At 28.7% G+C, this 14,940-nt stretch overlaps 1 protein-coding gene across 2 annotated transcripts in view; it reads right to left on the bottom strand.

Annotated features, from left to right (window-relative positions):
• The window catches only part of Best2 (bestrophin 2), a 60,178-nt gene that overhangs the window by 4,304 nt on the left and 40,934 nt on the right, over positions 1-14,940 (bottom strand). For both annotated transcript variants that reach the window (XM_089224480.1, XM_089224479.1), the window contains exons 9-10: positions 11,128-11,425; positions 7,409-7,575 (exon numbers count right to left, since the gene is read on the bottom strand). In XM_089224480.1, coding sequence (XP_089080606.1) covers positions 7,409-7,575; positions 11,128-11,425 — 465 coding nt within the window. The remainder of the gene's footprint in view (positions 1-7,408; positions 7,576-11,127; positions 11,426-14,940) is intronic.

The following is a 14,940-nucleotide window of genomic DNA, read 5'->3' as shown; positions in this document are numbered from 1 at the left end:
TTACAACTATGAAAACCTTGTCCTCCTGTTGTTAGAGCCACTATTTATATAAATTACTTTATAACTAAAAATTATAAAATTTTTAACACCAGAATCTTAAAAATGTTATAGGTACACGATTTATTTTTAAAAAAATGACATTATCTTATATGTATTTTTTTATTGATAATTTACAATATACATTATCTAAAGTTTACTAAAATGACATAATTATTATAATTATTACCACAGGTTATTACGAAAGTTGTTCCTATTAATAAAAATCATTCACGTATTAGTTTCGTCATTTGTATGTACAGATTACGGAAAAAGTTCCGTATAACTAAAAATCCGTGTCCTTTTCGTGAAAAGTTATCCACATTGTGTAATTAAGCGATCCATAAAAAAATAAGTTCCGTTTCGCGAACTGGATAAATTTTCTATCCATTTCACGAAACGGGTCAGAACGCGAAATGGATGCGACATATACATGCGGTACGACTACGGTACATTGATCAGTACCTTCGATCCAAAATGACTTTCTCGGACGAGGTAGGTGCCCAACCTACCCATATAACCGAATAATAAATGTTGAGATATTGTGATTTGGTTTATTGGAATTAAATCTTAAAAAATTGTCAGTATATAATAATGTATGAGTACAAAATATAAATTCGTACAATTTGTTCTCAAAAAAAAAAAAAAAAAAATGCATTATTTACGTGGTTTGAGCGAAAACGAAATCAGAGTTTTTATGCGGTTCGAACGAAAGTGTGTGTTTGGCGAAACCGGACCCGACCACACCATGCATTATATTTTGGTGTTCCTATCATCAAACAAACCGTGATTAATTTAATTATTTACGATCGTCTCGAAGAATAAAATTTAAAAAGTGTCAAAATTAGTTCCGTGACAAACGCGGAGTAAGGTAAATAAAAAAAATCTAAACGGACCGCGATCAAAACGTTTAAACATAATATAATACGTTTACGAAAAATAAAAACGAAATAATAAATCAAACGTATAATATTATGTTGTCGTGTTGATAATGTGATGAAAAACTCAAAGCGAACTCGTTATTTTTTGGCATTGATCGTGAACATGAACGAATTACGTTTTTTTTTTTTTTTTTGACATAGGTCACTGCATAGTAAGCGGAGATAACTGCAAGTAAGGCAGTGATCTACCACATCGATTAGGTTTTCCGAACTGCTAAGCCATTCACATATATTAACATATAATTATTTTATGATTTAATATGTATTTCGATTTATTTAAGAGTCTAAACAAGACATATTATACGTGGGGGGAGGGTGTTGGCGTTTGCCTTCCCACCTCAAACATTGGTAATTTTTTTATTTTACATTATTTTGAAACAACTGATTTTGGAAAATATTATAATTACTGTAATAATACATGTTTTACTTGTCTAGATACGGTAGCATACGCAGGGGACTAAGGGACTCCAGCCCTTCTCATTTTTCATGTCATGATATAAATTGTATATGATAAAAAGCAAAATTAAAGCCCATGGTATTTAAAAAAAAACGGTTTTTGAGAATTATTTTGCGTATTATCAATTATTTGTAGAGGTTATTACGATTACGGGATAAGGTAATAACGACCTAGTATAAGATAATGGATATCGAATTCTAATTTATTTCGTCCCCCCCCCCCCCATTGAAAAATTATTGGTGCACCATTGTTTAGGCACTTACCTATATTCTCGAAACAATATATTATAAGTATAGAATTATTATTAAAATTTTTGTTTTCCAATTTTCTCAATCATAAATAAATGTATATATACCTACTGAATATAATATGCAGTTAATACTCTATGTACAAATATTAAATATGTAATGGATACATAAATAATTTAAAAGTGAAGTTTTATCATTTTTATTGAATGTTTTTATTTTTTTTTTAAAGCAACACTTTTGTTTTTTTTTTACGACATATTAAATTGTGTTGTGCTTACATAAACCATTCAGATACGCTAAAACAACTATCATATTTTACTTTCCGGTATAAGCACCTTTACCTAGCCCCAAAATGTTAAAAATCTCATGTTCACCCGATATAATGCAAAACGCTATTATAGATAACCTGAAACATGTTTCGTGACTATAAATTATAAGATAATATTACGTTATACATCTGAATACGAGGCAGCGGAGGAATTAAAAAAAGACCGAATCACGCGAAAATTTACTGATTAAAATCGGCGGAGGTATACATCTATATGGAACGAATAACGATGATATATTGTGTTTAGTAAATTTGTTTCAAATAATTTATTGTATGGAAGTGGCATGTCCGTCCCGATTCACCTCCAAAATAGCGAAAGTAAAAATTCGAACACAAAATATTGAATACAAAACAGCGAAAATCATTTGATTGAAAGAATAAAATAGGGAATAAAAAATAATGAAAAAAAAAAATAAAAATAAAATTATGACAACAATTATTATTTTTGTTGTATCTAATAAAATATTAATAAACTAATACGTCAAATTATAGGCAATTTCTTAAAAAAAATTTATTTATCATTTTTGTTGTACATATTTACTAACTTTTGAAATCCGTTCAGCCGAACAGCTTTCGCTATTTTTAGTTCGCGGTTTTTTTTTTCGTTATTTTATTTTAGCTATTTTGACGGAATATCGCCCGTCCGGTAACTATACTACGTGCAAAATTGTAAATACACTGCAAATTCGGTTTCGGAATAGACGATTTCAGACGATATCACCTGCAGGTATAAATATGTAGGTACTTATAAGGAGTACTTACCATATTTTATGATCTCATATTATTATTTGTACAGATGAAAACCCCCCTTATCAATTGTAATTATTCAGTGGATAATTTTTCTGAAGATTTGACGTTTTAGAATAAAAATCCATACGAGTAGTTTTTGAGATATTTAATTATATGTTCCAAAAATATAATTATGGTGGATTACATTGATTTGAAAATGTTTGCATTGAAAACATACATAAAACACAGTATACATTTTATACTGCTATTCAAGTAATTAATTTCACTACCTTTTACAATAAGTTGAATACATTTTTTTGTTATAAATTTTGTATTTAAAAATTGTATTGTGTAAATAAAATATTATATTAAAAGTAAAATTGTTAAGAAAAATGTATTACCTATTTGTTAAAATTTGGACTTAAAATGTTTATAAAAAAAACTGTACCTACATATTTTTTTTTAGATTTTTTTACTGCAGTAGGTATCAACTACTTATGAAAAACATTGTATTAAATTTTCAAACCTTGGCTTGAAAAATTTAACATTTTATAAATTTATAACTACAAAATTATTATCAAATTTTCATGATTTATATGGAATTTTTTTTAAATATATGCTTCGAATGCTCAAAAAAATTCCAGTACAAAAATATAATTTTTTCCGAAAATGTTGTTTTGAAACGACTTAAAATTACGTAAAAAAATATATATATAATATAAAGGGTATATCATACATCGAATAGGTTACCAGGTATAGTTAACCACATATTTTTCGGTTGCACTTTTACTTAATAATATTGTACAAACGATAAAAAAATATTTTCGTGATACTTAAAATTCAGTGGTTTGAAATTTAAAGGTCTAATATAATTATTATTAACTATTAAATAGTTGGATCTATAAAAAATTAAAAGTAACGAATTACATCCATTCTAACTCAACGTTAAAATATTAACGTTTTATGTACCTAGGTACTTAAAGCGTAGTCAGAAAATGTTTGGATGAACGTTATGGTGTTCAGTCAGAAGACTCACCCCAAATTGTTTATTAGGGTCATTATATTATGTTTATATAAGAAATAAAATATTTTTTGAGACAAGAAAGATATTATATGTATACGGAGAGAGGGAGGGAGAGAGAGAGTGATAGAATATGAAAAAGAGGGTGGGAAGGTAGAACATTTTTGAAATATTTTAAATTCTGAGCGGAGCATGGAATGTGGACGTCACCTGGGGTCATGAAGATGTAGTTTTATTCTTTTATTATTCTTTTTTTATTGGCTCTAAGAATACTGGAAATATTTTCATATGAATTAGAAATTGAGCCTAAACGACTGTACCACAGTGTAAAATCTGGTAAATCTCGAATTTATCAAGACAATGTCTTTGAGTGATGTAAAAATTCTACAAATTACCAACAAGGCATGACGACATGACACATGTCTCGTTAGCTGGTATTGAAATAAACCATTGAGTATGACCCAATTACCAAGTATTCGATAAAAATTGAACTTAAATTAAATTAAAATTATATACTATATAATGGCATTATTTCCAATCATATACTATATGGCGATAATATTATACTACCTAATACATATTACTATAACAAATTATATAACATTGTTCTTGAATATATAAACACTAGAAATTCATAAAAACTTTAGTTCAATTTAACTAATACAGTTGCACAATTCAATTCGAATCTAAAATATATTTAAAATTTTTTAAAGATTGTTTGTAAATCAAAACGGTGTAAATAGTCCAACCTGGCATACTTACCATGAAACATTAAGCGTTTGAATATTAAATTTGTTGAATTTTATAGTTAATTTATTATTGGTTTTTTAAGGATTCTCAGAAATTTATTTAAAAGACCTTCAATATTTTAGTTAACCAGGTCATTTAAATAAAGTTACATTAAACTAGTGGGCAGTAGAAATGTTCTGAAATGTTAATGTTTAAAAAAGTGAGTAGGAATGATTAGCAAGCAATTACTAAAATATGACTACTTTATTGTAATTTTCACGTAACTACATGATTCGTGTAACAGGTTTCGAAAATATACCAAACAACCTTTTTAATAACATTACTTTAGTAAGCATTTTATAGTTATAATTATAGCATACGATCTAACACCTAAGCCAGATTAATTATTAACACTTAAAATTGAAAACCAAAGTATACAAAACATTGAACTGAGGATACTGAACTAACAAAAAGAATTTATTATTGAAAAAAAAATTTAAATACTATAAAACTGTTAACCTAATGGCAATGTATTGAAATGGAAGTGTCCAAAAAATTATATATTTTAGAGAGGGAAATATTTTATATCATATAATGAAATAAATCTACTTTTTGATAGGTACCTATTTCGTTAAACTTTTTGATTACAAATATCGTGTTGATATTTTAATGTAACTAAAAATGTATGAATTATACCCATTTTATTTAAACAATTAAAACAGGTATCCAAATACCATTATAAAATATAAAAATTCTGAGCGGAGTAAAAAATATACATTAACTTTTCTGTGAATACTTTTTCGGTTAAATATAGTTATATGTTCAGAAAGAATTGCATAGTATTAGCCTCTACAAATATCGTAATATATGTACAGAGTGATTCAACAATCTAGCTCACATTTTTTAAATTTAATTATTTATTTATTCAAGTTTTGATATTTTGGATTTATAAATAGACCAAATTTTAAAATCCTTGACTTTTTTTTAACTACATAATAGGAGTTTCTTGTTGTGATACAAACTTCTGTTTTTCAAATGAAAATCCCTTTTTATTAAATAATTATAAGTAAATAACTGTGACTAGAGCTTAGAGGTTAAATGTCGGCCATAATAATTATATAAACGAAACTTACGAAACACCGCTTATAAGTTACAATACTGCTTTGTAAATGTTGATATGCTAATATGAGATGAATCATTAAATTACAAAGAATTTTAAAACACTTGCCCCAGTGGCCCACCAGAATCAGTGCATTTATTGTTTCGTAAAAATTATTCAAATATTATTCAATTATTCTTTGAATAATTTATTCGTACAACATTATTATAATATCATAATTTGTATACATGTAATACCTAAGAAAAATCACACTTTACGAATATGCCGATTGCCAAGTCTTGCTTTATAATATTATAAAGGTTTGTTGGGGGGACAAGGTGGCCGAGTGGTCTACCGCGTCGGCTGTGGCTCCGCCGGACCGGGTTCGATCCTCGACCATCGGGCGGCATTTTTCTCCGGGCAAGTCACGGTGTCCGGAGAACAAGTGCCGCCATCCCCCACTCCGGGGCATGACAGAAACCTACGGGTGCCCCAATAGAAATTCTGCCAAAACTCTCGCCCACGTGTAAAACCAACTTACAGTTCCATAAGAACCTACAGTACTACCCCCTTCCCAATGGCCTTAGTTGCCGCAGGATAATTAAAAAAAAAAAAAGGTTTGTTATTTATGAATTCAACAATTAAAATAAACGAGTGATAATAAAATATCGTGTTACCTATTAATTTTGACTAATTAAGTGCAAAACTTTCAGATTTTACTAAATCGGGAAACACTTCAAAACGCTTCTTATAAAATAATATTTAAATTTAAAATATATTTTACAAAACAAAGAAATTTCATGAAAGAATTACCTACAATTGTTTAAATTTATTGGATATCGTTTAAACAATGCTTAATGTACAGACAACGACATATCAACTCACATAATGTATAATATGGCCTTTGGTAGACCAAAAAATATAGAGAAATATTGGTGTTACCGTATAGACGATGGACGCATTAGGGGAATAAAAGATAAGTATTATATTTGTCTAGGTGACCTTCATAACTAAATAGGTATTTCATTTTCGTTTCAAAATTTTGCAAACTTTTAATGTTCAAACTTAAATAATTGCGCATTGAATGATTTATGAAAATGTTAGTATTACATACTGAATTATATCTTCAACATGATAACAGCAATGATATTATTCTGTTGCCTGTTGGTATGATAACTAGGTAGTAAGGTTATTTTCCAAGATTACAGCGTATTAATAGATTTCGCTTCTCTTAAACGCTTAAAAAATTTTTAAAACAATTTAAATCCTTACTATAAAAGTAAATACAAACAAATACACATAAATACAAAATATGAATCTAAGTGTCAAATACTGCTCAGTGCTCATTCCTGTATAGCCTACCAGTCACACCAAAAGGTAGAATCATTAACCAGGAGACAACCAAAATTCGTAGCATACCATATTATTATTACCACCGATACGAATGATGCATTCTTATTTAATAGTTATGAATTGTTAGGCATTATTAATACACTGGGATAATTTCAAAATTAAATATGTATTTCAGACTTCAATAATGGTTTTATAGAATATTGTTTTGAGGCGTATAAAATATAGACGGGTTTGTAGAAAACTGATTAGTATGTTATAGTTATACGACTGTGCTTTTATCAAATTTACTGGTAAATATACTAATATATGCAGGATAATGAAATTGGCATTCGAAAACTTTTATCCAGTAAAAAAAAATTGAAATAATAATTTATTATGATTGTCAGGTCTTTTTTGAGTATTTCATTTTTTTTTTCAACCAATAAAACATATGTATATCATATAAAAATTTATATTGTATATTATACCTGTACGACTGCGGGCAAATCTGACGCATACGTTCCCGGTGGAATAGAACCGTTGACAGACATATTCTGTTTGTTGTCCTTATCGATGGCACCGTCTTTTTGCACATCTGGCGTTGGAATTCTAGGCCTTCCTCTGGCATTCATTTGTCCATTAATCTTGTTTGAACCTAAAAGTAAAGCGCACAATATTTATGATAATGTTTACAGTGTATACTGTACAATATAGATAGGTACCTACTTATATTATGTATACATACGACTAACTGATTTAAAATGTGGAACAGCAGACACATAACGGGAATGACAGCGGTGTTATAACCATTTCGATTCCTATAATAATCCTTCTCGTATAGCTGGTAATCAAAATACCCTTATTGCATTCTACTTTTTTTTTAGATTATAACAAATAAGTGCTTCGTAACAAACTATCATTTACATATTAATGTGGTGCAATAATATGATAAATAAATCGTCGTATACTTATAGAAAATGACATGAAATAGAATCTTTATTTAAATTTAAAAACTGTACGTACATTTTAGACTTTAAATTGTATAACGATTGTTATATGTTAACTAGATCAAGTGTCGATCAAAAACGATAAGTAGTGCTTGCGACTTGTTTCCCTACGAGGGAAATTGTAACAAATTTCATAGATAAATGTTCTATAAAATAATTTGACTTTTATGAAACATTTTTTTTTAAACTCAACCCTCATTTTCCGATTTTTCTTAACCGTTGTGTGATTTAATATCAATTATATATTTATATGAATAAGCAATAACTTAATACCACTCGTATATATTTTTATACCTATCGGTTTTATTCATATGAACGGTTATATTATATTATAGGTATTGAATGCATTGTATCTTATAAGTGAATACAATTTTAACTAGGTAGTCGAATAATAATTATTGATTATTTTGATGTATTTTAATAATTATAATTACACAGAACTTTATTTTTTTATTACATTATCTTAACAGCATATAGGTTGTATGTTTAAAAATAATTAGAACTAACTTTTTTGTTTTTATAGAGCTATTGATGCCTCGATTCGATTTATTTTATGTAAAAATAATGTTAAAATGTGCATATTATGATCGTAAACAAAACTCTATGTGTCAACCTATAATGTTCTATACCAGTGGTGGCGTACCTTTTTTGGATCTAGTGCCGAATTTTTGCAATCAAGGGTTTGATAACTTTTTCACGTGCTCAGTGTTTGTAAGCACTAAATAGAAAATTTTAAATATAGTGATGATATAGTAACATAATCAATTTTGCATAGAACATATATAAATGCTGAAATGCTTATACTTTATTTTTCTCGATTTTAATTTTTCGCGTGCCATTGAACTTTGACAAAGGTGTCACGTTTGGCACGCGTGCCGTGAGTTAACCATCCTTGTCCTATACACATAGCGTTTGGACACTTGTAACTTTTAAGCTCACGGTTTATAAAGTATTAAGTATCAACGTCAAAATGTGCAGCACTATAAAACAAGTCTACAAAAAGGACAGCTCCACATTTCGTAATTATAACTTACTATAGGTAGGTACTTACCTACTATACCAAATTTATTTTGTTCGGTTTCTATAGCATTAACTCGAGTATTAGCGTGCCCGAGTAGACATATTATGTATATCCTACGAAATAATTGCAGTTTCGATTATTTTATCATAAATTTGACTTTGCGCAGAATTATAAATCGGGAATTAGTAATTATACCATAATTGTACCAGTTGTACATCACACGAATATAATAGAAGCGATATTTCGTATAATTTGCAAGGAGTTCAACGAATCGGATAAATTGTTAATAATAATATTTATTTATTTTTTATTGTTACAGCATCAACTACAAGGTTATTAGCTTAATAATAATATTATTTATATTCGAATGAAGGAAAAATTGGTACTCTGTAAGACTGTGGCGTTAAGTAACTTTAAGACGAATCAAATACATCAAGACTAGCAGGTACCCGATGAGACTTAATCGATGGAAGTCCAAAGTTAAATAAAAGTTACCTATAGGTTATAATGTCCATATATTCATCAGTCCTACACTGCTGCAGTGTCAACCTGAGTTCATATTTGGTCATTATAATATTATGTTATAAATCAACGTACAATTAATTGTTCAGTGTTCTTGTAAAAAACACTAAAATAATGCATCTGACTTGTAATTCATAACAAAATATTATTAATTTCTTCGAAAATAATGCGATTTAATTCTACATACCTATGCGTAATTCAAAACTATTCAAAACTTATATTATACATTGTCTATATAACTACCAGTAAAAGGCCTTTGATATACTAACACCTTCGTAAAACGGATATTTGTAAAAAAAATATAATATGATGAACAAAAACAAATTCATTATATTACATACCTGCAGTATAGTAAAATTATGAACGGGTGTGTAGAAAACTGTTTTATTTTAATTTTAATATCCTACACGAAACACTTGGGCAAAGAATATGTTATTTGATTATTCGCCATATAAATGAATAACCAGAATAAAAAGTTTTAAAGTATAAATTTTAATAAATCACGTAGAGCAAATGTAAAATATACTCGTATATAGTTGAGTGGGTTGCATATAGAAACGTATTGATACTTATATATATATAAAGTAGAATTACAGATTGTGGCTTCGGATTTAAATTTAAATTTTCAAAATTCCTGTTCTGTAGTTTACTTGCCAACAATATAATATACATATATGTATCATTATACGTACACGCATTATGACGTAGGTACCTATCTAATAAAATAATAATAATAATAATTGACGCGATATTATTATATTCGCGTGTGGCGCAAAAAAAAAGTGAAAACTCGTAGTTCTACAGATTTATAGTAGGTACTTAAGCGATCACGACAATGATTCCGCGTAATTTTTGTTCTACAAAAACTCCCAGTAACATATAGGTACTATTAAGATTTGGCGATTGGTAAACAAGACAAGAAAGTTTTTATACCTAGGTTGCTAATATCTTTATATATGTGCAAACGATGATAGGGTTTTCTTGGCTAATGAAACACGATGATGACGCACTCGGGTAATAACTACCGATTTAAATCTTAAAAACCGTACGCGTTTTGTCGATTTCTGTTCAATAAAAACAAATACAAATAAACGAGTTATTAACATGATGACCTTCAGGACGAATAATATGGCGTTTAAAAAAGCACGTGGAATATCAAATAACTAATTAGCGTTTTCTGATTTTTTTTTTTACGTTAACTTCGTCTACTATAGACACATTGTAATATGTCGTAAATAGTCGTATACAGGTAGGTAACTAAATAATAGCGAGATATTAGAATGATCGACACGCTATTAAATAAACACCGCCATAATATGTAGGCTAATAAAAAAAAAAATTGAATTTTAAATTGTAGACCGATTACACTTGTTTCATGATCACGAACTCGTAGGTATCTTAACGGGCTTTTTCCAAAGTTATTATAGTTTCGAATTCTTATTTTCTCGATTTATGTGTCTATTGAGTATAGGTATACACAACAGCGATCAAAACATAATTTATTGGCTTATAAAATAAATTGCCAGATCTAATATTGTCGAGTTCAAGTTATATAATATTATGATGAGATATATTTTACCGATTAAAAATAAATTGTGTCAACCAATTGAAAAAATGTATTTTTTTTTAAAGTTCAAGCCACCTGCAGCATAAATACCTTGGGTACTGCCACGTCGGCTTTTCATAGATTTCCTACCCCACAGTCGGTCGTACAGCGTTATCTTTTGCAAATGTGGTGTACTTCCGTTAAGGCCGTTGATGTGACTGTGACCGTTAATACCCGCAGACACGGGTAACCCATTTTCTGGACTTGAGTACACCGAATTGTGCCTGGTTCGATTGAACAGACCGCCAGACGAATAAGTGGTCGACGACGATCTAATCGAACCCACCCGATGTATTTGCCTCTGGAACCAATTTTTGCGACGTTCGGCCATTGGTGTGTCAACGCTTTCCTGTAAAAACAAAAAACCAGTAGCACAAATTAATATTTTTTTGGAAATTATGTATAAGTAAAAAATAAAAAAGTGGGTAGTGGGTAAGTGGTTGTCACTCTGCTGTAGGTAGATTACTATAATAGTGGGTTACTGTAATTGATAGTATTAAATTTGAATTCAATGATATAATATCATTGTATAGGAAAAACGATTCTGAGAGGAGACGGTTTGTCAGTCTAGGATATACTATACTTTATTAATTATATTGTTATTATTAAAAAAAAAAAAATGTATGTACCTATAAAATAATTTCCAAATTAATCAAATCAGATTCATTATGTAACCGCCTCAATTAGTCTTTCATAGAAAGTATGTACATTATACTATTTACTATATACTATTAATATAAAACAAGTCATTAATGACATTAACTATTAGTAATAGAATATAAAGTATACTCTATACATTTAAGTAACCACAAATTATATTTATAAATTGCAACAATATAACTAAAATTGTTATTCTTAGTTATTTAATATGTAATTTCATCCAAATTTGAACTTAAAATAACTATAAAAAAAAACTGTGTTTGTATATAGTTTTTAGATTTTTTTTGCAGCAGAATTAACTACTTACGTAGAACCTTGTTTTAAATTTTCTATCCTTACCTAGCTAATTAGCTATACAATGTAAAAGTTTTATACATTTTTAACAACTAAAGAATTTGTAAATTTTCAATTAAATAAATCTTGTCAAAATTTGAACTTTAAATATAGTTATAAAAAAAAAAAAAAAACGTGCCTATGTATTTTTATATTTTCCAACTGCTATATTATTATAAACATATGGGGAACCTTGTATTAAATTTTCAAGTTTTATGACCCAATGAATAAAATTTTATGGACATTTATGGAATAAAAATCTAAAAAAAAGCGGGTAAGTGGGTATCGCTCTGCTGTACATAAGGGGGTGGGGTGGACCTCTGACTAGGGTAGGTTAAATTTGAATGCAATGATAGGTATCATTGTATACGAAAAACGATTCTGAACGGAGACTGTTTATCTGTCTAGGATATATTATAGATTATTAAAAATTTTCAAATCTAAGATTTAAAAAGAACATTTTTTATGAATTTCTAGCTTAAAAATAATTTGCAAATTTTCGTGATTTTTACGTATGTTGTCAAAATTAAAATTTAAATGCTTGTAAAAAAAAATTGTGGCTATGCATTTCTTTTATTTTTCAACTGCTATTGTAAAAATATTTTAGGAGCCTTGTATTAAATTTTCAAATCTTAGATATAAAAGGGAAATTTTTTATGAATTTCTAGGATAAAATAATTTATGAATTTTAGTGATTTTTACGTATATTGTCAAAATTAAAATTTGAATGCTTGTAAAAAAAAATAGTGGCTATTTATTTTTAATATTTTTCAACTCCTATTGTTACAATTTCTAAGGAGCCTTGTATTAAATTTTCAAATCTTAGATTAAAAAAGAAAAACTTTTATGAATTTCTATCTAAGATAATTTGAACATTTCCGTAGTTTTTACGTATTAAATCAATATTTGAACTTCAAATTTAACCAAAAAAAATTCTGCGTATGTCTTCTTATAATTTTTTAATAACTATAAGAATAACTTATGAGGAACTTTGTATTAAATTTTCAAGTATTTTGATTGGGTCAAAAAAATTTTATCGACACTTCAAAAAAATTTTTTCAGAAAAATTGAAAATTTCAGTTGTCTATAAATATCTATATGGAAAAGCAAGTATAGAAAATGCCAGTATAAACATTCAGTAAAAATTCCATGTGTCTACGGTGATTTGTTTTAGAGTTACACAAATATCTAATTTCTGTTTTTCCATAATTTTGTTTTTTGTTTTTATCCGGTGCTTTTGAAAACTACTGGGAATTTAAAAATTTGATCTCCCAATCCACCAACTAGATTCACTTTTCAGCTGGAAAAGCTACTGAAGTTGAAAATCGAAGCAATTACTTTGGCATGTGGAGTTGTAAATGATTGTCTTAAATCAAACGATAGCCGTCGAATATAATTTATAAACGCAGCTGCCAAATAATTTGATTTTAAATCATAAAGAAAAATATTAAACCCTATACGGTTGTATTTAGTTGATAGATGTTGAGCGATTCGCCGTTTTTCTATTATGTTTGATATCGTGTGTAAGTATTGGAATTTTTTACGAACAATTCTGTATCTGCAGCTCCAGTCGCCATGCAGTAGCGAATCAACAAACCCTAACACACATCAAGTGGCGACTATAGAATATTCTATAATAATAACATAGCATAATAGGTACAAACCACACATAAATGTATACAATGCGGTTTACATTTATATTTGCAGTAAAAAAGACTAAAATGTAGCAATTATTATTGGAGGAATTTCAACCACGGGGTTGATTCTTTTGTTGCAAAACAATCGCTTTACACATATTCTGAATTTAAGACTACACCAGAACCATCCTACAGCGACCTTAAAAGGCACATAAATAATATAACTTACATTAAAAGACACAATACAAGGAATGAACAAACTACCAAACTCCACACAATAAAAAGAAGTACCATCAGTAGCATGCATGCATGCACGGGTGGTTTGCACTAAACCTAATTTGGTGATATGATTATAAAATTCGAAATTTTCGGAAATCATAAAGCAACTGCGGAACGAACTATTGTTTAGAATTTTCGCATTAAGTATAACTGTGGATTTTATTTTAATATTCAATTTATAATATACTGCAATACTGCATAACATTGTAGATTTCAATTAGGATATCTAGCGCCACGTTTGATCTAAGTAAAAAATTATATCTGCACGACGCGACGGTTTTTGTAGAGTATATGAAAGCAGGAGTTGCCCATTTATACTGTGTAAAATACAGGTAAATTTGTTGTATGACATAATTCATTTTCTAATAAATCAATTACTCCTAGTAAACTCCAAAACATCAGAAATATTGTGTAGAATGTGCTTTTGTAAAAATCATCAAAATCGTACTAGAAACAATGTAAGTTTATAAATGAAAAAGTGCGAAATTTTTAATGGAAATTTATATTAAATTTTGTACATTTCCGCTCAAAGGCTTATTTTAACTACTATTACAGATTGTACTATATAATCCAATAAATGTTTAAAAAAAAATTAAAAAAAATACTAAATTCAGAATCAGGGCTGCCGTTTCTAGTGTCGGCGGCGCATCGACCGGTTTCCCCACTCAATTTCGTGTATACTAAAGTAGTAGCCTAAGTGGGAGAAAATATGATGACATGACACCTGCCGGATTCAGTGCCGAGTGTCGGCGAGTCTGGGGTCATAACCATGCATTAATTTGGTTATCACTTATCTTCCGTTGTAGCTATCGTGCATATATTATAAATCATTATACTAGCGTGTTGTTTGGTTATTATAGCCTAAACTATCTGTTCGCACGTCTCGTATAACTGTGACGTTGGTAGTCCAACCAACATAGTTTTCACTGTGCTATTAAAAAAATAGTTGTATTTA

This window comes from Diuraphis noxia, unplaced genomic scaffold (genome assembly GCF_037042655.1).
Source record: "Diuraphis noxia isolate RWA-SAM2 unplaced genomic scaffold, SU_Dnox_SAM2 contig0003, whole genome shotgun sequence".
NCBI classification, from domain to species: Eukaryota; Metazoa; Arthropoda; class Insecta; order Hemiptera; family Aphididae; genus Diuraphis; species Diuraphis noxia.
Note: the sequence above shows the minus strand (reverse complement) of the source record. Positions and strands in the feature narration are given on the sequence as shown.